The sequence below is a fragment of the Centrocercus urophasianus genome, unplaced genomic scaffold (assembly GCF_019232065.1).
Source record: "Centrocercus urophasianus isolate 14NV4802_14NV808 unplaced genomic scaffold, USGS_Curo_1.0 seq_10, whole genome shotgun sequence".
Classification (NCBI taxonomy): domain Eukaryota; kingdom Metazoa; phylum Chordata; class Aves; order Galliformes; family Phasianidae; genus Centrocercus; species Centrocercus urophasianus.
Genome location: NW_024884142.1, coordinates 102,933,770 through 102,957,730, shown reverse-complemented (window position 1 = coordinate 102,957,730; position 23,961 = coordinate 102,933,770). Strand labels below are relative to the sequence as shown.

Here is a 23,961-nt window from a genome sequence, read left to right as displayed (position 1 = left end):
TTCTGTTTGCAGGAAGGAGTGGTTAAAAAATGCATAATCTAGATTTCTTTAAGATGAAACTAATCTTAAAACATCCGTTTCTGGAGCACACAGTGTATTACGGTGTAAATGGATATTTGGTCCATGATCAGATCAGAGTTGGTTCAAAATACAGGATTGATAATATAATGACATCCTGAAATGAGTGCAGTTGGATGTCAAGCCTCCCACCATCAAGAGTTTCATTCTACAAAGCTATTTGTACTGTCCTGCATTAATGCAGAAGAAGCCTGAAAGAGATTTCTGGACTGTTAGTGGCTACTTTTCGAAGTGAGTGAGATATGATAAAAATGAGAAGGAAAAAAAAGTTGATTACTCATGTGGTTTTGGTGTGTTTTTTTCCCTCGAGGTGAGTTAAAGAGCTTGGATTCTATTCAATGCTTCCATTATTGAATTTGATCATAGACTAGAAATTGTTTATGAGATACACTGGCAACACAAAATGGGCAGGGATGTTAGGTAGTTTGGAGTACAGGAATAAAATTCTGGATAATCTAGATGTGTTGGAGATGCACAGTAAAAATAAGATGAAATTTATTCTTGGCAGACTGTTATCATTAGGGATAAAACAGCTCCCCAGTGAGAACAAGCTGAGAGAGCTGGGGCTGTTTAGCCTGGAAAAGAGAAGGCTCTGGGGAGACCTTATAACAGCCTTTCAGTATCTAAAAGAGGGCTGTAAGAAAGAAGGGAACAGACTGTGTAGGCAGGGTCTTTTATGGTAGTACAAGGGGAAATGGTTTCAAAGTGAAAGAGGGGCAGTTTAGATTGGATAAAAGAAAGAAGTTTTCTACAGTAAGGGTGGTGAGATACTGGAGCTGGTTGCCCAGAGAGGTCGTGGAAGCTGTGTCCCTGCAGACATTCAGGGTCAGGCTGGATGGGGCTCTGAGCACCTGATTGACCTGTGGATGTCCCTTTTCATTCCAGGAGAGTTGGACTGGGTGACCTTTTAGGGTCCTGGAACGATTCTGTGATAATAAACTGATATAAATGCATGGTAGAAAACAACTGGGTAGGAGGTAGTTTAAGCTGTACAGTAAATGAGGTATTGGAATAGGTTGCTACAGAAGGGGGTCAGCAGCACAAGTGGAAGTCTCCAGATGTTCTTCAAGCAAACATTTGTAGTGAAGGATATGAAGACATTCAGCCTGCCTTAAGGCATGTAGGTGGATTAGGTGGTGCTTTGAGATTGGTTCTTCTTAACCTTTTGATGTCACTACTTTGTGTTTTCTCAATCACATAATAGAAAAAGCTGGAATTACCAAATCAGAAGTGGCACAAATAAAGACACTGCAGTACTGTTTGAAAATTCATTTTTCCCAAGCTTCTTACAAATATAAGTGTTTTAACTAGCTATAATTAGTTTCCCTGGAATATGTTCCTTTCTGTCTTGTAAACATTTGCATTCCATAAACTTGGGATAAAAATATAGGAACTGAGTTATAACTTGATTTGTTTGTTTCTGAAACTGGTAAGTAAACTAAGGTACTCATGTACAAAAAGAACTTACCTTGATTAACTTTGATTCCTACGAACAATTGATATTAATTTATAAAGAATGTGTAATACAAAGTACAGTTTGTCCCTTGTAAGATATTGCTAGAATTGGGATAAAACTTTCAATTGAGTTGCTTTATGACTTGAAAGTCCCAGGCCTTATCTCTTCCCTTGTTCACTGAAAATGTTTTGCATCATGAAAGTTACTGCAAACATTTATCATGTGCAGAACAGTTTTCCATTCTAGCAAGGTGTATAGTCAATAGGTGTACAGACGTTAGGCTAAGTAGGATTATCACGGTGGAAAGATAATAAATGGAAAATGTTCATTGATGTTGTAGGCTCACCATAAACTCCACGAGGAGCAATCTCCAGAAAGAGATCCTTCCTCAGTGGCAGTCAGCCCTTAAATGGGAGCTGGGAGAGGTGCAGCCAGGCTCCACCCCTTCCAGTAGCACCAGTGAATTGCCTTCGCCTGTGCTCCTGTGGCTGGCTCAGTGCTCGCCTCAGGTGATCAATCAGAGGGTTCAGGCTGTGATCAGCAGTTCCCATACATAGGATTTGCCATGTATCTTATCATTATGATACAAAAATGCCAAGTTTTTTGCACTATGTGGAATGAGATTGTTTCTTTCTTCAAAATACCCTCAACAAATTAAATAACATTTGTTACATCTTGTGCTAGAATTGTTGTGCTGCTGGAAATTAGTTTTCCTTATCAACGTTTCTATAAAAGTTATTTTAGAAGATATTTTTGTTAGAAAAAAGCTAAGTAATTCATCTAATGTATGTACAGTCGTATGAGCATTAAGTCCTTAAGCAGCACTTGGAAAAATATATCTGTATCAGTCTTGTAGATTGTTTTCTGTTTTTTACCAAAAATTAGTATACCCATGCCTTTCTTTATACGTTTTCTAATATCACTTGGAATGTTGGCAAAAAGATAAAGCTTATAGATATGTAAAAATATTGTACCTCAAGTTATGTTTTGTTTATTGTGTTTTAGATAGATTTTGTTTTTGAAAACTTTGTCATTATTTTGTGTCAAAGTGATTGTAGTCTGCGTAACTCTCACTAATATAAAGCTAGGTTGAAGTCAGATTTGGAATGTTTATAAACGGGTATCTGTAGGAGTTGCTTTGTGTGTCACAAAACTGCTTTCTTCTTGAGCAGAGATGAAGGGTATGGAGGTTGTTGTTATGGTGAATTTTACAAGGTCAGTGTCCCTCTGGCATGCATATGTGAAACACTGTATATGACTCTGTTTTTTGGGTTAGGTGAGAAAAACACAGTTCAGCCTTATGACCAAGAGCAAGTTTCAGTTTAACCTCCGTGGATTACTTACAGTTCATTCTTACAAATACTGTATGCCCTAAGAATCATATTTAGTTGTCATAGAAGATACCCAGTCATTTCTCCCCATCCCTCCCTACTTCTTTCTCTGTCGCGTTCTAATTGTGTAAAAAACATTGCTCTTGTTTTAAACATTATGTTTCTAGTAACTTTTGATTACACCTGACATTGATACTTACTTTGATTTCTCGTACATAAAATAAATGTAAAAGTGGTATTTGCAGGATAGAAATAGAAATGATAATGATGTGTTGTTTGGCAACATGAAGTTGTGCATTTTTTCTTTTAGTCATTTAACACATTACACATGATGTACCATGAGGCTACGGCTTGCCACGTGACTGGAGACCTGGTAGAACTTCTGTCTATATTCCTTTCAGTTCTTAAATCGACACGTCCGTATCTTCAAAGAAAAGGTTTGGTTACAACTCCTCAAAGGTTTATGTTTTTTGTCTACTAATTAGTTTTTGTGACCCAAAACCTCATATTCTATCTTGCTCAATATTTGTATTTAAATTTAAACTTTCCATACATGTGATTACTAGATTGTTTCTTATTAAATTACTGTGTACATAATCTGAAACTAGATTTAGTTTGAGATTTATTAGATTTCTAGAATGAGAAAAAGTAACGTTAGAAGAAAAAAGGCAAATTCTTCAGCAGTAAAATTCCATACTTGATTTATAGATCTCTCATGAAATTAAATTAGCAGATTTCTGTGTTTTTTTGCATTCACAGATGTGAAGCAAGCTCTCATTCAGTGGCAGGAGCGAATTGAATTTGCCCATAAACTTTTAACTTTGCTAAATTCCTACAGTCCTCCGGAACTTAGAAATGCTTGTATTGGTAAGTCATAATATTATGAATGCAGTTAAGGAGAACCTGCTTTATGTAGTTACCTGATTTGAAATTTAAATTCTATTTTTGCAAGAGCACATGCTTACTAGATAATCTATGGATTTGAATTCTTGATATTATTGTTGACAATGTATCATTGTTGCCATCATTCCAATAATAAATAATTCTGTTTTCATTAGGCTGCAGTTAATATTCATTGCTAGGTGTGCAGACTGTGCACAGAAAGTCATTGTCCATCTTGAGAGGCAAATTTGCAAACCTGACTTAGTAAAAGGATTAAGGAATAACTCAATAACTCAAGTATTAAGTCAGTTCAGAATCAGATCCCAGATCTTTCATTAAAATTCTGATACTAACTTAAAATCTCAAAGGGGAACGTGCTGACCAAGTTCATCTGCATTACAACTTTAGCATCTACCTTTATGATCCATTTTCTGCAAAGTATAATATAAATAAAGTTTAAGAACTTGTAGCAGTGAATGGATTAGTTTTCTAAAATTGTATGCATAGATGTTGTATGTAATGTGTCTGGTTTGTGCTACAAGGCCTATTCCAGAAGCTTTTTTGGAAACAGATTTTCAAAATAAATTTTAATGGATGCAGTCTGCATTTTTTGGCATGCTAATGATGGCCCAGAACCTTGTCCACATTAAACTTTATTTGTGTGATCTGCATGCATTTTCCCATTATTTTGAGTGCCTTTCTAATTGTCCTTCTGACTGCTGCTGGTTACATTTTCCAGGTATCAAACCTGATATGTTAAAGAAGAAGGAAAGAGGGTAATTTTATTGAGCTTCTACTTTCTGCAAGCTGGCACCCCTCTCATTGGTTGTACATTCACTGTTGAGCAGGTTTTTCTACAGTTGGCAGAGGTGAAGGGAGTCCTGACTAATTATTCAGGTCTATTCACTTCGCGTGTTGTTCACAGTAAAGCTACCTCCACAGTGCACACTAGCAAAAGAGAGATGAAAGAGTGAAAATGCATGAGCCATAAGTTGAACTGTTTTCTGCTAAGAAATAACAATATATAATAGAAAAAACCTTTTTGTTTGTAGATGTCCTCAAGGAGCTTGTACTTTTAAGTCCTCATGATTTCCTACATACTCTGGTTCCATTTCTACAGCACAATCATTGTACATACCACCACAGTAATATCCCAAGTACGTATTTCAGTGATTGTATTTTGAAGTTCTGTTAATCTGTTATTACTCTGTCATGTTTCTCATTGATGTTAGATACTGACCTTTTCATATCTATTTTATCCTACCTTGTACTACAGTGTCTCTTGGACCTTACTTTCCATGTCGTGAAAACTTGAAATTAATAGGGGGAAAAAGCAATATTCGTCCTCCACGTCCCGAGCTCAATATGTGCCTTCTGCCTACTATGGTAGAAGCCAGCAAGGTACGTAAGCATGGTCTTTATTCTATTTTCAGTGATTTTTCCTTTCTATAAAAAGTATGGTAAGAATCCATTAGCGTATTATTTTCATTTTCTTTGTAAACGAAGCATAATTCTTCTTCAAGATGTGTTGTCCTCATATACTCCATTCTAGATGTGCACTCCAGAAACACCATTTTCCTGCCTTTGGTGATACACAGCTTCATTATTCCAGATACGATAAGAGTTGAAACCTTGTATTCAAGGTAAAAACTACCAAATGAAAAGCTACCAAAAAAAAAAAAAAAAAAAAAAGCCAAAAAAAGCCCATATTTGATAGTTTTCCAGTCTGTTTGTAGCATTTATAAAGAAAATTCAGGAACAGCCCAGGCATTGGTCCAGATGGGTTTGAAACCATGTTAAGGTTTATTAACAGTTAAGTAGATCCTCCACATTTCATTAAGGGTCCATTCCAAGAGAACTGAAGCACAATCTACTTATTGTTTGGGTAAAATACCAGTACTTGACATACATAGGGCAGTTTTATAGTGCTCTGGATCTTTTCCTTTCTACTTTTCCTTCTGTGGGCTTCCCTTATGGGATGCCAGCTCTGGTGGGGTGACATCACAGTCACTTGCCATGTCCCGATATTACAGTTGAACAATGATGGGATTCAGCTTACCAAACTTTGACTATCTAAAGATTGTTGATCCTGTGGCTAATGGAGAATTGCACCATCAGGAGGCTGATCCTTCATGTATTAGGCAGCTGAGCCTGGGCAGCAGAGCATATTCAAATGAGTAGATTTTAGATAGCTAAAGTCAGGTAAGATGAATCCCACCCTTAAATGAATATGTATGGACAACCATTTGAAGAAGGAAAGCTGGTTACTCGCTGTAAGGTAACCGTAGTTCTTCAAGATGCTTTGTCCACACAGATTGTGATCTTCCTCCTGTGCTAATGCAGAGCCCTAGGGGAATTCTTACCCGTGAAGGATTGAGTGGTGGTTGAAGCCGCCATACCCCTTATGCCCTCAGGTACAGTGGTCGCAAGGACACACTGAGTGCAGGCACTGCCCCAGTGGACACTGCTATTCAGAAAGAATCCAGTCTCCTGCACATGGGGTGTGTGTGCACGTAGATGGGAATCTGTGTGGGCAACACATTTCGAAGAAGCACGGTTACTGTAGGGTAAGTAACCCTTCTTTTTTAAAGCTTTCAAAATGATGCTTTGTGTATTTGCGCACCATCAAATTTACTGTATGTTTTTTTAAAAAAAGGCATAGAACAGGAAATTACTCATGTTTTTCCATCTCATATCCAGCAGCAGTGGATACAACAGAAAATAATGTAAATATTTGAACTGAAAAGTCATATGACACAGTATTTCACAAGTTGTACTTAATCCATATACCGTAAGAACTGGAAGGTTTGTGAGCCTCTAGAACCCCATCGCAATTATGTTTTACCTGTTGGTTTTTTGTTGCATGCTATTTTTAATTTGTTCGTTTTGTAAAAGATGGCATTTTCTTTGCTTAAATGTTTGAGATTTCCTTTCGGCTATCTGGCCTACAGAAGCCCATTTTGAGTACATATATCCAAAATGTATTAAATACTAGCATACAAAGCCCTTGGCACGTTTACCATTCGGTTTGGGATATTCCTGAAAACACTGCTTTGAGAGCTTGTGAAGCTTCATCTTGAGAAAATTCTGACTTCTGCACATAGTAACTGACAAATTATGATTTGCAAAGTAGTAGTGTATATATTTAGGTATCTGGATATGGTATGAAATTACTGTATTCTCATTCTCTTCAAGGTAAGGTATTCATGCAGCTTCACATCTTCTCAGTCAGTTTATTCAGAATCCTACATTTTTACTGCCAGGGAACATTATGTGCCATCCCTGTGCCATTCTCGACGTTGTGCTTAACAAGGACACAGTGGTGAGACACATCTGGACTGAGTGAGACTTGGAAATCCCCCTGCTGTATTCGATGACATGTTTTAGGGCAAGAAGTGCAGGGAAATCAGGCTAGGTGCTTGGAAAATCTGGTAGTGGTTGAGCTGCTTACGTAGTTTAAATGAAGTTCTCTTAAATCTCCAGGGAAAAGATGATGTTTATGATCGTATGCTGCTAGACTACTTCTTTTCTTATCATCAGTTCATCCATCTACTGTGCCGAGTTGCAATCAGCTGTGAAAAGTTTACTGAAACATTAGTTAAAATGAGTAAGTATGAAAGTTAAACAGCTTAAGGATGTTGGTTTTTTTAATTGTGATAATAGTGAGCACTTCTCCAGCAAGTTTTGTGTTCAGTATTCTTAAGAAGTAGCTGCACTTGCGGAACTTGCTGTATTAATTACTGTGGAAATCAGTTTCCCATAATCTACCAAACAGTATAATGCAGTACATTCTTACCCACATGACTTTTATGCTTCAGGCTTCTGCAGAATGGACATGTGACAGTCAGTGAGAATTCATTCTACTTGTAAATAGGTTTCACACAGAGCTTTGTGTCAGCTCCAAAATCTTCATCACCTCTGCCAGACAGTGTAATTTCTGGCACTTATTTTGTCTTCTCAGGAGCATGTGAGACCATTTATCCTGTCACTGACAGCGTTGGTTCTGTAGTAGAACGTGGGTTTGTTTATCTTACTCATTTTGGGAGCCCATCACAACAGTTAACCCAAATTAACAACCATCCAGTCATGTCATTTGTACCTGAAAACATAGATGTTGTTTAAGCTCCGCAACTAAGTTTTACCACTGTGTGGGATTTTTTCCTATCACAGTATAAACCTAGTCTTTAACATGTGTTACCAAAGGTGTTGCTGGCTTTATCTGTCTGAATTGCTCCAAGCATTCTGCCTGCATCACTGCAGAAGAGCATCCTGCCATGAACTGCCCATTAGGTGCATGTGTTACTTTGAAGGCACATCATGGTGCGTGTTTTGTTATCTTTTTCCCACCCATGACCCCAAGATGGGCTCCACTTGCAAGCGTTGTAGTGAAGATGCAGAAACATTGCAGTCACACAAATACAATTATTGTGTAGATAAACATTTCAGGAGCTGTCTCTTCAATTCAGTTATTAAAATTAGGCATCTTGCCAGATTTCCTTCTGTAGTCGCTCAAGAGAAGTAGATTACATCCAAGAAAAAGTATTCTATTGATTCTTAGACACCTTGAGCAGCATGAACCACCTTCCAAAGACGCCAGCTTGTTTTTTCTGTTGAAGCCAAATAGCTAGCTAAGATTAAATGCCAAACTTGTAGATAAAAGGATACAAAATTAAGTTACCTTCAAACAAGAATGGTAATAGAATGTTCTTTTGATTCCCAAATCACCCAACTGCACATTTTTTATCGTACTGCTGTGATTGTAACTCTTGCATTATTGTTTACTATAGGTTGTGTTAGTTAAAACAGTTCACTGGAAATATGTCTCTTTGCTGTTGGTGCTTGGGAAATAATGAGAATGACACTTAAAAATTTATGTGCTATTTTTGAGAAAATTTAAACTTTCTGAATGTTGTAGCTGACCAGCTGAAAACATAAAAAGACTTGAAAGTAATGAATATAATGAGTAACTTAAAAATAATGAAAAAATCTGGTTACAAATGTAAAACTAAAGCCAGCTCTGTTCTTTATTTTTACATTTCCCAGAAGTACTAAAGGGATACATACATTTATTAAAGATACTGTAAAAACTTCACAGACCAGAGGTCCTTCTAATTATTGATTAAACAAAAAACTTAGGACGTGCTCATAGCAAATGTTATGGCACTTTGTTCCTGTTCGTATAAGTGAGCATCTCCAAGGAAGGTGAACTTGCCATTATTCGCAAAGTAACTTTTATTTTCTCAAAATTTCAGGTGTTCTTGTTGCATATGAAGGTTTACCACTTCATCTTGCATTGTTCCCCAAGCTTTGGACTGAGCTTTGTCAGACTCAGGTAAGAGTCAGTGTACTGGAGAACTAACAGGATGAAAATAAAAGCAAAACACAACAGCTGTAAAACAAATTTTAACCTGTACATCTTAACCAGTGGGTTAACAGTGGCTCAGTCATTCAAAATATTAAATATTAATTCTGTTTTGAATAAAAAATACCCCTACTTGTGTTATCTGACATCTGATAAAACTAAGTGAATGAAGTTTAAAAATGTAGCAAACTGAAGTATGCCCTAGGTACTGCAGAAACTTATGCAGTGTATATGATAGTACAGTTATGCAGTAACATTACATGATGGTAGTAGTCTCCACAGTAGCCTGCTTTCCAGCTTTTTATGTCTTATAATCACAAGTATGATTGAATGAAAATGGAGAGATCTCTAACTCTGAGGTCTTCCTTCTGGAATAGAACATAATGTGATTCTGTGATAACATGCCCACTTTTGCACCTTTGCAAGAGGATGCTGTAGTTGACTCAGGTTAGGAGACTCTGGCTCTTCAATTACATCCCGGTCGTGATAAACCTGCATTCCTTCAGAATAAACTTCATAAAGGGAAAACGTGAAATAATTGACAGCACTTAATTTGTACAGTTTAGTCATAGCTGATCAAAATGCTTTTATCAGTGAGATTCCTCCTGTATGAATTAAAAACATAACCAAGCCCACAGATATTTCTCCGCCTAAACTACTGAAAATTGTGCTGCTGCAGTGATTTACTTTCAGTAATGGCTTGAAGTGTGCTTTCTTTCTTTACCAGTCTGCAATGTCAAAGAACAGCGTAAAGCTCCTCTGTGAAGATCCAGTTTTTGCAGAATATATAAAATGTATTTTAATGGATGAAAGGACCTTTCTTAACAACAACATTGTGTACACCTTTTTGACGCATTTTCTTCTGAAGGTGAGTGATCTTTTATTGGAAGTTCCAAGAATTGTAGTCTGGTGTATGTTCTTTCAGCTTAAGATACTGTTTTCACAGTTCCATTTTTTGTGGTTTAAAAGAATCTGTTATTTTACAGGTCCAAGGGCAGGTGTTTTCTGAAGCAAACTGTGCCAATTTAATCAATACTCTAATTACAAATCTAATAAATCAGTATCAAAGCCTAGAATCTGATTTCAGCAGCCAGAGAGTTGAAATCTCCAAAGCAAGCTCTGCTTTAAATGGGGTGAGTCTTTTCTAAGCCATTCAATAATCAGCATCATTAAGAGGCAGCTTACTTTTGTGGAAGCTCTTCAGCACCGTTTGTCAGCTTCTAAAGAGATAGGTATGGTTAGCTGAGTTGTCTGGCTGGACGAGTTAATTAACGCATGCAAGATAAGCGTGCATGCATTGTTTCAGTGTGCACAGAGTGCATGCTTGAGTCTCCAAGCAGATGGTGGGTATCATAAGACTTGAAAGGTGGGCTAATAGCAGGAAAAAGAGCAACACGAAGTGCAGGAATCACTGCTATGTTTTAACCCAGCAGTGCTTACTGTGGGCAGTGCAGGACAGATATGGGTTCAGGTCAGCGTGTTAGCAGTGGCTAAGAAATTTTAGTGGCGTGAGTATATTCACAATTTGATCTTTCGGATGTTCAAACATCTTGAAGCCTCTACTTACAGTCTCTGTGTAGCTTTAATCAAAAGAGTTTGAAATAAGGCTGATTAAGGTTGTTTGTTTATTTTTTTAGGACCTCCGAGCACTTGCCTTGCTGCTTTCAGTGCATACTCCTAAACAGCTCAATTCAGCCCTGATTCCGACTTTACAAGAACTTTTAAACAAGTGTAGAGCATGTCAACAACAGAGGAATTCACTACAAGAACAAGAAGCCAAAGAAAGAAAAATTAAAGGTTTGCCTTCTGTAATGTTTTCAGTCAAACAATGCTCTGATTTTGCAAAGTTTTACAAAATTAACATAACACGTGGCTTTCTTACCACAGAAATCAAGCCATTTCTTGGTTCCCGTCCTTTACACTACACAAGATATTCTGTATTATTATGGGGCTAAGACAGTTACATGAATTGTTGTTAAGGAAATAGGTATTTGTTGAAATATACTGTGTTTAATACAGAAAAGTAAAAAAAAAAAAAAAAAAAAAAAAAAGTGAAAGGAATGTCCTGCTGCTTGGGTGTATGGTGTGAAAGCAATGTTTCCTTTATAGAGTTTTCTTTTTTTCCTTACAGATGATGAAGAAGCTACTCCTGTAAAAAGAAGACGGGTCAGCAGTGATGAGGAGCACACCGTAGACAGTTGTATCAGTGATATAAAAACTGAACCCCAGGAAGCATTGACCCCAACAAGCACTTCAGATAATGAGACACGGGACTCTTCGATCATTGATCCAGGCACTGAACAAGATCTTCCTTCCCCTGAAAATAATTCTGTCAAAGAGTACAGAATGGAAGTTCCATCTTCATTTTCAGAAGACATAATGCTGACAATGAGGTCACAACATACAGAAGAGCAGTCAGGAAACGGTAAATTTCAAGAATGCAAAGAATTTAAAGACCTGCAGACTTCCAAGGATTCCGCTGTAGCAGAGGAGGACTCAGAGTTTCCATCCACATCGATTTCAGCAGTTTTATCTGACCTCGCAGATTTGAGAGGCTGTGATAGTCAAGCCTTATCATCCCAGGACCCTGAAACTAGTTTATCAATCACTTGTGGCCATTCCAGAGGACTTTTTAGTCTTATGCAGCAGCATGACATTTTAGACATCCTGTGTAGGACCATTGAGTCTACAATTCATGTGGTTACAAGGATATCTGGAAAAGGAAATCAAGCTGCTTCTTGACATTAGATGAAGCATGTCTGCTTCTAAGTCTTTTTTTTCCTTCCCTCCCCCAAAAATGCTGTTGCCTAAGTTTTGCTTATTTCTGTTCTGTGCTTCAGTTTGTCCAGTGCTCTCTGCTTGAATGGCAAGATAGACTTATATGCTTAATTCTTGGTCAGGCAGATCTCCAGTTTTACTTTTTGTTTGTTTTTGGATTTCTTTTTTGCATCTACCATACACTTTCTTAAAGGGCAATCAGATAATGGATATGTTTTATGTAATTAAAAATTCACTGTAGTGGCTTTCATTTAATATGGCTGTCTGGGAGAACAGGGCCTCCTTGCCCTGTATGATGTAATTTAAACTTATGGCATTTTTACTGTGTATAATATGGTGTCCTCTGTGCCAGTTTTGTACCTTATAATAGAGGCAGATTGCCTCAGATCGCTGTGGTTCTTATTATCAAAATTAAGTTTACTTGTATACTAAACAACCACAAGAAATTTGATTCTGTAAAGAATCCTCTTTAGCTGTGGCCTGGCAGTATATATATGGTGCTTTATTTAACAGAATACCTGTGGAGGAAATAAAGCACACTTGATGTAAAAATAATTGTTTTATTTTTATTGACATGATCAATTGCTATTCTGTGCACTTCATTAAACTGATTGTGATGACTTTTCATTTGTTTATATATGTTATTGCTTCACTCTTTGGATTTCTCATCAAAGATAACATAAAAACTAAAACAACTGCAGAGTATGCTAAGCAATTTCTATAAATTTTAGGGTTCTTTTGTTTACTATGCATGAATCACAGTTGAGAAAGATTTGTTGTTTACTTTTTTTCAGCAGCTAAGAACATGATGTGGTGGAAGAAACTAGTCGAACTTTTTTCATTTTGTCCATTTCCAACTTAACCTGTCTGAGGCTACTCCTTCCTTTTTCTCCTATTCCACTTGCTGTCTTCCTTTGACCTTCTATGCATGCTGCCTTGAGGCATGCTCTCTCGCTTTCTCAGAACCTTCTCTGCTTGCTCAAATGCAGGACTGACTTCACCATCTATTTTGTTCCATTTCCTCATGTTATTTCTAAGTAATATGCATTTCCTAGTTACCTTCTGGATTGTCAGTGATTCTGATTTTGACATCTAATTAAAATCCGTTTTCACATTGATCTTCCAGTAGCTTAGTTCATTTGGGTTTTTGTCTTCATAACACATCTGTATTTTTTCTTCTGTCCTCCTTAATTCTGTCTACCATTTAATGTAGTTCAGCATCATTTTCATGTCTGCAATTTTATTGTGTGGTGCTTTTGTTTGTCTCTTCATCTCTTAGTCACTTTTAAAAAAAAAGTTCTTTGGTCAAGCATTTCTGTCTCAAGGTTTATGCTCCATAACCCCTTTCATTCGCACTTTTATTCTTGCATTAGAAACCCTGCTGAGGGCTTAAGTTTGCCATGTCATTTTTCAATCGTGTAATTACATTTTTTGTTCTCTTTGGAAAAAAACTTTATTACCCCTTCTGATCAGCTTCTGTGTAGATTGTATAAATTTAGAGAAATCAACAGCTTCTACTTAAAACTTGTACATTAATGAATATCAGAACTGATCTGTCGAGTTTTCTACCACACATAGGAATTTGTGGATGGGTTAAGACGTTTGGGAAGACACCTCTCAGTTTAAAATCTGCAGTAGATAAAGAAGGCATTAGCCCCTCAGTAAGTAGTCTTATTAATTACTCTTACTAAAAATACACGTCTGATTTTTGTTAGACTTAAGCTTCTGGCTAGCAGATCAGTGGCCTTTGGCTTCTTGTACATGACTAAATCATACTGTAATTGTCACTGAAGAGTTACAGTTCTGTCCTGTGACAATGGTTATGAGGTTCAGCAAAGCCAAGTGCAAGGTCTTGCACCTGGGTCGCAACAATCCCTCACTACCCATACAAGCTGGGGGACAGAAAGATAACAGCATGGCCCTGCCAAAAAGAACTCGGAGAATGCTTTGCCCAGACCTGATAGCAGCCTTTCAGTATCTGAATGGGGCTGAAAGAAAGTAGGGACAGACTCTTAGGTAGGGTCTGTTGTGACAGGACAAGGGGAAATGGTTTCAACCTAAAAGAGGGAAGATGTAGGTTGGGCAGGAAAAGTTTTTTTTTTTACAATAAGGGCAGTGAGGCACAGATTGCCTAGATGTGGTGGATGCTCTCTGTGGAGATATTCAAGGTCAGGCTGGAATGGGGCTCTGAGCACCTGCTGGGAGCTGTAGATGTCCCAGTTCATTGCAGGGCAAATGGGCTGGATGACCTTCTAATTCAAATGATTCTGTGATTCCATGAAAACCTTTTATTTATTTTTTTAATGTAAGGACAGTCAACCAGGTACTCTGGGGAGGAGAAAGGAGAGGCAATCATTGCCCATTTCTAAGGAAGCTTAAACATATCATCAAACTGACAGCTACAGTTGTCAGCTGAGAGAACAAGGATTCTGAAAAGTGTTGAGTTCACTGCACGTTTTACTAGAGGAAATGAGGGCTGGCTGGAGCTGTTCCTCCTTCTACACTGTTGGAACAGCAAACCTTTTCTGGGGTGTTTGTCCCACACTACAAATGAGCGGTGCAACGCTGGAGCACACGTCAGTCTTTTTCTTTAAACACTGCTATTTGTTCAGATGATGCCTTGTTCCACTAGCAGTAGTAGCCAAGAAATTCAGGCTAGCAAAACATGCGAGTAGTGGTGAGCACTTGTGATCGTAAAACTGAAATTCTTCCTTTAGTCAGCAGGGAAAAGTCACGCTTTCCAGGAAAGCACTGGGTCTGTAAGATACGATGCTTGGAAAGACCTATAATTATTATTTTTTCCTTCTAGTAACTAAGACTTCTGTATCTAAGAGTAGTTGGCACATCCAAAATACAACAAAATCTCTTTGCTGGTCTACACCCAAAACTGGTTAGCCTAATCTCAGTTTAGTACTTTCATATTTAAACCTAGATTTTCTATATTTACCAGGTTTTCTATACTTACTGCCTCTTCATCAACCAATACTTGGTCTGGCAACCATTTCTGTATTAAAAATGTAAGTTCTTTTGCTTGAATATCTAGGAATAAAAGAGTACCTAGACTTTAAGCATTTAGAAAAAAATAAACCCAGTCTGCTAAAACAGCATTTCTTGAGAGGTTGTTCTCTCTCTATGGACAGAAGGAAACAGGAGTGTGACAGCTCGGTTAACAGAATTTGTACTTTTATCCTGTTGATGTTAGGTGTCTGTGCTTGTTAAAACAGACCTCACAGAAGTGCAAAGGGGATAACCAACTGCAAACTCGTAATGGAAAGCTGCTCCTGGAGGAGAAAAGCAACACCCCTTCTGCTTAATCTTCTGCATTAAGTTTGTTGATGAAATTGCTGTATGTTGTCATACTGTAAGATAAAGTATATAGGACTTATCTGACAAACTAACCAGTTTGTATAGAAATTAGTGGAGAAAACAAATTTCATGCAAAAGTATTTTATTAATCAGCAGTGTTTTCCCCAGGCAACTCAGCTATTCTTGGTAAATTTGTTTCAAACTGCATACTTGACTCATTTGAGAGTTAAGTTATCCTTGCAAACCTCAATGTGGTTATAAGTAGGATATTGAAACAATTGTTTATCTTATCAAATTTTATCTAGCACTTTTTTGCTTTATTTTGAGCTACAGAATTGTGAAGGGCCAGAAAGATTTACAGAACTGCAAGAAAGCATTATTTTGGAAGAAATGAACAGTAATAAATTTCACAATAAGGTTAAGTAAGGCAGTAGGGTGCATGCAGAAGACTTCACAAGTGGTAAGCATTGTACCATCCAGAATAACGTAACATTTTTAATTATCTTTCCCTAAAACTTTCTACAGCATTAGAAACAATGGGCCTGCAGTTAAGCAAGGTTCAAAAACATACACAAGGAGGCTGTAACGTTCCCCACATTTCTTTATCATCCCTTTTATAATCTTCCAGTTGAACTCTCATGAACATCCCCTTTTCTAACATGACAGTTTTGCCACTTGATACACTGAATATTAAAGAATGGCAAAAGCTTTCTACTAATTAATGTAGCTTTCCTACCTCTGGTGGCACTACTATACTGTGTCTAAATCATAGTTTCTCTCTCAAGTGAAGCTGTACTAAGTAAACAAATGATTTTCCCAAGTAAAGCTGTTTCCATACATAGTCTAACTTACAGGCCACCTCACTCATTAAAAAAACATAAATAAAGCTTAAAATATACAGTATCATAGAAGTGGGTCTTTATTCTTGCCACAAATAATTTATTTTTTTTAATGTTAACAATGTATAAAAAAGTAATGCCCTAACTAAACTACAATGCTGTTATCAGTCCATGTTGTCTCTGGATTGCTGTAGTAAATTATGTATCTCTTCAAAATACTGCTTCTTCCACCATTGTCTTGTACTATCTTCATTAGAGACAGGAACTCCTTTGCACTCTACCTGCAGTTCTGTTTCAGCAGCCATATCCTTGAAATTCAGGGCAACTGTTGCATAATGCTCTGAAGGAAGAAAAGGTGACATTTCAATAAAGTGTTTTTCAAAAGGTTAAATATACAGCAGCTAACTTGGTATCTACTCTTGCTTGCGGGTGCAGCCCGTTTTCATGGATGTCAACTTCAAAGAACATCCTGCTATTATCCAAAATAGCTTCCAGTCAGCAATCCAAGTAACAGTCACACTGTTTTTCTTCCTCCAGGCAAAGTGCAGCCTCTATTAGAGGCCCTCAGAACGACTCACCATCAGGCCAGTTTCTACACCTCCACTTCAAGACAAGTCTTTGACCTGGGACCTGTACAAAGATAAGAAGATTCCTCCCATTAACACATTTGCTTTCTGGATAATTCACATTCCAACTACTGAATGCTAACTCTCCCCCAAGAGTAAGGAGAAGAGGATTATCTTAACATACAAGTAGATAGAGCAACACAAACAACAGAAGATTGCTTTTAGGCTGAATGTTTTTAAATAAACTTTTCATTAAACGTTTAGCTTGCTACTATAACACTGTTTTGTTATTTCCATGAAAAAAAAGGTTATGCTGATCAGTTATTGATAAGAAATACTAATCTTATTGCAGTATAATGAAAGCAAGTAATGTTTTCACACCGGTACTGTATGGTAGCTTAATCCACCCAGACTGCAGGGAGTAAGATACCAAGTCTAACCTCAGCAACTGTGTAAATGGCTTCCAGAAGTTTCAAGAAAAAAAGCTGAGCTCTGAACATAATTTTTTTCTTGAGTACCTCTTGTAACAGCACTCAGCTGGGAGCAGTGACACATTTGTCTGGAATAGGAGTTTAAACTGCTTTACAGCTCCTCAATAAAAATGATGGTGCTCAAAGTTTTCTCTGCCAGTGAAGGTCATTAGTAATTGATGCCTGCTCTTTTGATGGGGAATCATACAATTATTAAGGTTGGAGAAGGTCACTAAGATAATCTAGTCCCAATCACCAAAGAACATCACATAACAGCAGTCATTTTTGCTTTGTTGTACCGGAATTGAATATGCATTGGAGAAGCACAAATTTTAAGTCTGACACCAACACCCCATTTTTCAAGTGAAAAATAGAAGCTTTCTTACCAGTTCTGTGTATTCACCACTGATGCAACCATCAAACATTAGGAGTTTCCCTCCCTTCTCAGCTTCAATCACAGCAGGACACTTAGAAAACTTCTGCACCAACTAACAAGAAGAGAACACAGCGAAGTCAATTACCTACTATAGGGATAAATAACAGACCATACTATGAGAAAAGGGAGCTTTGCTACAAACCTACAGAAAGATAAAATTTCTCTTGTTTGGTTTTTCTTCCTATTAAAAGGTAATGACAAAAAGATCTAAGTTACTATTTAATTAATTTTTATATTTAATACATTTGCATCAAACTGTTAAAGCAGAATGGTTCCGCTGCCCCCCAGCACGCTTTCTGTTCCCTATCTCAAATACGTGACAACCAGGTCCTGTACCTTTGTTCACTGATAGGATGCCATCACACTAGCATGCAGTATCAGTAATTATCAACTCTTTTTGCAGTTTCTCCACTGAAATTCCTCAGAGGCTTAAAAGGTGAGGCTTCCCAGCAAAACTTTAAGAAGGAATTATGACCACCAGAACTACAAATACTATTGGAGGTTACAAGGAAAGGGCAGTTCATTACTTTCTGGGTAGCCACATCTTCTCACTCCATTTAACGTACTTAAAGAAAATTATCTGTACCTAGTATTATGAACATTACACATCTGACTACTTGTACAGCTGCTCAGATAAAACAACATTTTGTTCTCTCTTCTTGAAAACCTCCAGGGTGCACAACACCACCACTTCCCTGGGCAGTCTGTACCAGTAAGTTACCATTCTTTTAGAGAAGAAATTTTCCCTAGCATCCAACCTGAACGTCCTCTAGGGCAACTTCTCTCACCTCTTATCATATTGCTATTAGTTGAGAAAAGAGGCCAAGCCCCAACTCACTACAGACTCCTTTCAGGTCGTTGTAGAGACTGACAGGGTCTTACCCAACCCTCCTCCAGGCTGAGCAACCCTTCCCCTCAGCCACTCCTCCCCAGAATTCTTCACCAGATGCGCTCATGGCTCCGCTCCCCTTCTCCGGACACATTCTAGAGCCTCCGTGAAATTTCTTGAAGTCAGGGGCCCCAAACTGAACACGGTGTTTGAGGTACAGCTTCACCAGTGCCAGAACAGAGGGACAGTCACCTCCTGTTCCTGCTGTCAGCACGACCACTGATACAACAAGCCAGAAGGCCACTGGCCTTCTTGGCCACCTGGGCAGTGCTGGCTCGTGCTCCGCTGACCAACAGCCCCAGAGAGCCTTTTCCTCCATAATTTGCCAGCCACTCTGTCCCCAGAATTATTATACTACAAGTCTTTACATTATCCACTTATATTACCTCTAAAGTATTGCCTACTTACTTCCTTAGTTGTGAAGATGCTGTAAAGCTCATCTGCTGGAGAACTGAATATTTCTCTCATAAGTATCCTCACTGTTGGAATTTTTACACCCACTAAATCCAGCAAATGTGGTGAAGCAGACTCCTGTAAAGCAAGCACATTCACGTGAACAACAGCAAATTCAAACACTCATGAGCTGTCAAATAGCAGGGGTTGCTGTTACCTATGCAACATTAGGTATACTGAGTTGTGAATATACAATGGATATACAACAATTATATAATCTACCTCCATAGTCACTACATTAATGAAATAAACGAAATATAAATGAATCATAAATGAAGTATCTCCAAGTCATTCATACCAAAGACATTTGTAACTCCAGACCGTGGGAAGCAGCCACCTTCACCTTACAGAAACCACGTGCTGCAGAACAAAACACCACGAGGTACGTGCTGGTGCCCTCTTCCACACCTGGCAGCTCCATGCCCAGGTTCTGTGATGGACCATTTCTGTATGCTAAGTCTTGATCACAGAAGTGGGCAGGCCAGTGCCACCCCAAAGACTGCCACTTTGGCAAGTGTCCACAGGAATATAGATCTTAGCACAGCAAAATTTGCAGGAACTACATTTATGGGAGAAGCAAATTCGTACAACACTTACAGACAGCATACCTGCGCAGTGTTCCCATTCAGTTTTCTCTCAGCAGCCAGTTCCTGACCAGCAGCTTTTGTAGGCAGAATCATTCCCAAGGTGAACTCTGTGGTAAACAAAAGCAGTGTTCAAAAATCGAGCTGCACAACAATAACCAGCCTGACTTTTCAATATGTGATAAAGATTTGCTGCCAAAACTTTGTAGGAATCACACAGAATTGGACATATAACTCCAGTCCAGTTTCCTTACCTTACTAGTATGTTTTTATCACACACGTAGCCAAACTGGAATTTCAACTGAAAATACAGGGTTTTCATAGTCACCTGACCCAAAATTACCCAGTTTTGCCTATTCAGGTGTATACCATCCCCATGCACTTCTCAACAGCTTACTGCAGAAATGAAAAGCTGACAACAGAGCTTTGCTCTGCACTGCAGGTAATGCACTGATCTCTATGAGTTTGTATAACAAAATACAGGCTGGATCGCTACCAGGCCATGTTTGACAGCAGTTAAAGACTACTAGGACTAGAATCTTTATACCAGCTGGTAACAATCAAAACAAATAAACCCAAGGATTCTCAGTACATTGCCGATCTATTCAAGAAAGAAGATATATAAAAAAAAAACATTACCTGACATACTGCTTCAAATTACCTGTTTTAAGAGCTTTAAGGTAATCTCTCAGGGCCTCTCTGACTTTTGTGGTTCCTTCAGTTCTCATAAGCTCCTTCAGAATATCACCTTCTCCTTTCTTTTTGCTAACATTAATCTAGAAGTAGAAAATTGACAAGACCGAAGCGGCACCTAAACATTAGCCTTTTAGGTTCTGGCAACAAATGTTGGCTTTGTTTATTCAGAGGACAGCTGCAGTTTCAAGTTCATTATATTCTCAGTTTATCCTATCTTTGCTAAAAATAACTGTTTTGGGGTTTTCACTTAAATATAAGTATCTCTCCCTCCTCCCAGAGTAGCTTTCTGAAAGTATAACCAGAGGCACATGCTTGCACAGCAGCAGGAATCTGCAGAAGCCACAGTGTCAATTACTGCACAACCAGCGATGATGTTCCTTGAGTTCTTAGGTTGCTTTTTTTTTTTGTTAAGACTACAACAACCAGAGCTCGTCTCAGATGCATATCAAAAACTGGCAAACTAGCAAAGAAAACAAAGCACATTCCTAGCAGACAAAATCTGAGAACAAAGATAACGTATTATCCCAAGTACAACACAAAAAGCAAAGAAAACTATCAAAGTGTAATTACTGCACTTAATCACAGCATAAATCAAAACGCAATGCCTATGCGTTAACGTTTTCTTTAAGAATGCTGAGCCTGCATAGCCATATCAGGATTTCACACCTACCTCTGTATCATCTACCTCATTTTCTTCTGACAGGTTAGGAATTTCAATAGATCCCTTATGTTTCTCACCAGACTCTTTCACAGTACCTGTATTAACACAACAAATTCTTAAATACATTATTAAAAACTATTTCCCCCTTCAGAAGAGTTTTATACTTGGAACAGGTTCCTTGAAGCAAGATACCTAGAATCTAATTCAAAAGAACTAAAGAGCAACAAAAGGTCTCAAACGCGTCACAATCCTTTTGCACTAAACTATTCTCAGAACCTTATTTTCCTGTACAGATGCATGAGGTACATGCACACAGATAAGCCATCACACAACGCTCATTTTACACTACTGTTCTGCCACCACTCCCATCTTCCATCATCTGCTGTTCTAACGCTCTTCGTCCTGCAAAGATGCGTCGGCCATCACAGAATGTGAAGCTAAAAAGGGAACAGCAGGAAAATGACCCTCTTCCTCCCTTCAATGTCTCTGCCCTTTATTTGGAAGCTCCCCAGAACGCTAGCTAGTTCTTCTGGAAGGCCTGGAAAGCTCCTACCAAATAGGCACATATGTGTACATCATGGAAAGTTACACCAATGAAACAAAGAACACTTGCAGATATTTGAGCACATTCTCACTCTCAGTTGATTTACTGGGAGCTACCAACTCCATTACAGAAAACCTCGTCAGAACAGAACGAGCTCTGCATCTCTCTGAGCCCAGGCACATCACTTACCTGCACGGCTCCATGACCGTGTCCTGTGGCACGAGTCCTGCGCCATGCTGCTTGACCTCAGACCTTACTGTGAAAGGACTTAACATTTTGTTTTCATTCCAATGAAGACTCTTTCCCTGTGCCTTGCAAAATCATTTAATATTTCCATTTATTCACCATTAAGGTCATGTTAAAATCTCAGTGGAAAGCGGGTGAAAACATGCAGTTATACTCCAAATCCTGTTATTTTAATATTGTTCAGTCTACATGAAGAACCCTGCATTTAGCATGACTGAACAAGGAGAATTATCATAAAGGCCAACATCCTATTTATTTGGACTCTCTCAGCTATGTGGGAGCTAGCTAAATCCAGCTGAACACAACGCTCCCTCCACTGCACCCTGCAACAAGTGCCAGCCTTCAGGAGCCACCTTGCACAGCTGCAACCTGATATGCTACGGGCCAGCATTGGAGAAGCACAAAGCAAGGATACCCAACCATTTCAGAGTGAGAAAAAGAGCTAACAATGGCACAGCAGGGCAGAGCGCAAAGGCTTGATCTCCATCAGGATTTAATTCAGTGAAGCACAGCACAGTATACAAACCCTCCTCTTCCAAGACAACCAAGTCTACACAGCACAACATAAGCAGGGAGTCCTCTCCTTCTCAACATCTTCCAGGAGAACACAGTTCAACTTCAAGTAATTAAGTATCAAGTAATCAAGTATCAAGTAATACACTCATTAGCTTAACAGTGTCACTGCTATGCTCCTGAACCCAATGCAGACATGTGCAGTCATCTCCGAGTTCACTTCATTGCTTTCTTCCACTTCCAGGATTAGCACAAGCAGAATGTGGTAAAGCAAATTTTGTTTCCAACTACTGTCTTATTGTCAGACAAGGGCAAGCAGGTAGCAAGAATGTTTTTATGTGCACAACATAAACCTGACGTCTATCCACTCAGATGATTTTATCACCAACTTCAAGAAATCCTAAAATACGGATTCTCAACTAACACAGCGCAGAACAACAAATCTAGATTTAGGAAAACAAATACCTTTAAAAAGCCGCCTGTCCAACAGCTGGTTCCTGTGCTGCAGGGAAGCCCCAGCAGCTAAAGAGCTGGGCTAATCAGCCATGACACAGCTCTGCATTTTTATTATCGCTGTGACATTAGCAGAACGATTACCCTTATCAAAACAAAACAGCCACACTGACAGCAGAGTCAGGAGTCAATGATTCGTTTCCCATCAAGCCACTATTTTAAAAAACTGACTGCGAAGGCATGTTTCTCATTAAGACTACTTTAAAAATAGTGCTCAAATGCTTATGTTTTAAAAGCTTCCACCACCACGTAGAATAATCCATTGAAATCCTCACTGAGACGAAGGAAGGAAACAGCAGCCTTCCTGCCCAGCCCAGCGCCACCAGGCAGGGCAATTTCCAGGGCTATTTTCCCCGCTCCTGCTGCTCAGTGATCTGAATCGCTGACAGAAACACTCTTCCCAAACTGACCTTCACAAACTGACTGCAAGTTTCGGGATTTATGTTATTTTGCTCTGAGATACCCACGTTTAAATTAAAGCTGGAATCCCCAGTTACCTAGAAGACTTGAAAAAGGAACCGATGACAAAAACTACCGTTTAGCAATTGAATCTCTCCTCTCAGCGCTAACCAGGAGCTCCACCTAAAGGGCCAGCACGATTGCTATTAAAATAGAAAGAAAATCGTCCGCAGCTCTGAGAACTTCGTTCCTGTAGAGCTGAGGCCGCAAAGACCGCGCAGCGAGACAAACAGGGCACGGCGAGACAGACGCACAGGGCACAGCGAGACCCCGCAGCCCGAGCCGGCCGTACCTTTCCAGGAGAGCCGCAAGTTCCACTCGTAGAAGAAGATGAGCCGCCCCTTCCGGTTGCTGCAGGACGCCTCGCCCTCCACCTGCTTCAGCTCGCAGATCTCGCAGCGCCCGGCCTCGCCCTCCACCACCAGTCCCACCAGCACCTCCCGCAGCTTGCTCCGGGACCAGCTGGTCGCATCCCGCTCCGTCCTGTGCGGGCCAGCGGGACTGCTGAGCGCGGCCGCCTCCCAGCCCAGCCCAGCGCAGCCCCAGCCCCAGCCCCAGCCCCAGCCCCAGCCCCAGTGCTGCCGCCGCCCCCCGCTCTCCTCACCAGTGCCAGTTGTTGACGTTGGTGCCGTCCGCGCGCTCCTCTACGATCCAGCGCGGATCCCCCTGCCCCCACTTGGCCATGGCGGCCCCGGCGGAAGGTGCGAGAAAGCCGCGCCGCGCCGCCCCGCCCGCCGTTCTCCCGCGCCCTTCCGCAGGAGGGCCGAGGCAGCCGCCCGCCCCGCAGCGCCCCGCCCGCAGCCCGGCTGGAGGCCCGCCCTTCCCGGGGCGCGGTGTCCCCAGGTACAGTGGGGAAGGGGCGGCGCGGGCGGAGTCGGCGTTCGTGCCGTTGTATACGT

At 39.6% G+C, this 23,961-nt stretch overlaps 2 protein-coding genes across 2 annotated transcripts in view; one reads left to right on the top strand and one right to left on the bottom strand.

The window, feature by feature from the left end:
- The window catches only part of USP34 (ubiquitin specific peptidase 34), an 89,219-nt gene extending 76,707 nt beyond the window's left edge, over nucleotides 1–12,512 (top strand). The window contains exons 30-40 of the mRNA XM_042822001.1: nucleotides 3,176–3,302; nucleotides 3,625–3,732; nucleotides 4,800–4,904; nucleotides 5,024–5,148; nucleotides 6,162–6,314; nucleotides 7,231–7,354; nucleotides 9,000–9,079; nucleotides 9,837–9,977; nucleotides 10,096–10,242; nucleotides 10,747–10,906; nucleotides 11,241–12,512. Coding sequence (XP_042677935.1) covers nucleotides 3,176–3,302; nucleotides 3,625–3,732; nucleotides 4,800–4,904; nucleotides 5,024–5,148; nucleotides 6,162–6,314; nucleotides 7,231–7,354; nucleotides 9,000–9,079; nucleotides 9,837–9,977; nucleotides 10,096–10,242; nucleotides 10,747–10,906; nucleotides 11,241–11,851 — 1,881 coding nt within the window. The 3' untranslated portion in view covers nucleotides 11,852–12,512. The remainder of the gene's footprint in view (nucleotides 1–3,175; nucleotides 3,303–3,624; nucleotides 3,733–4,799; nucleotides 4,905–5,023; nucleotides 5,149–6,161; nucleotides 6,315–7,230; nucleotides 7,355–8,999; nucleotides 9,080–9,836; nucleotides 9,978–10,095; nucleotides 10,243–10,746; nucleotides 10,907–11,240) is intronic.
- Nucleotides 12,513–15,318: 2,806 nt separating this feature from the next.
- On the bottom strand, nucleotides 15,319–23,773 carry LOC122168282 (activator of 90 kDa heat shock protein ATPase homolog 2-like). The gene is made up of 9 exons (XM_042833501.1): nucleotides 23,667–23,773; nucleotides 23,355–23,545; nucleotides 20,797–20,882; nucleotides 20,092–20,206; nucleotides 19,455–19,540; nucleotides 18,802–18,924; nucleotides 17,455–17,556; nucleotides 16,611–16,662; nucleotides 15,319–16,372 (listed from the first exon to the last, which is right to left on the bottom strand). Exons 1-9 carry the CDS (start codon nucleotides 23,744–23,746, stop codon nucleotides 16,197–16,199), a joined length of 1,011 nt encoding a protein of 336 aa, XP_042689435.1. The 5' UTR covers nucleotides 23,747–23,773; the 3' UTR covers nucleotides 15,319–16,196.
- Between the last annotated feature and the right edge of the window lie 188 nt (nucleotides 23,774–23,961).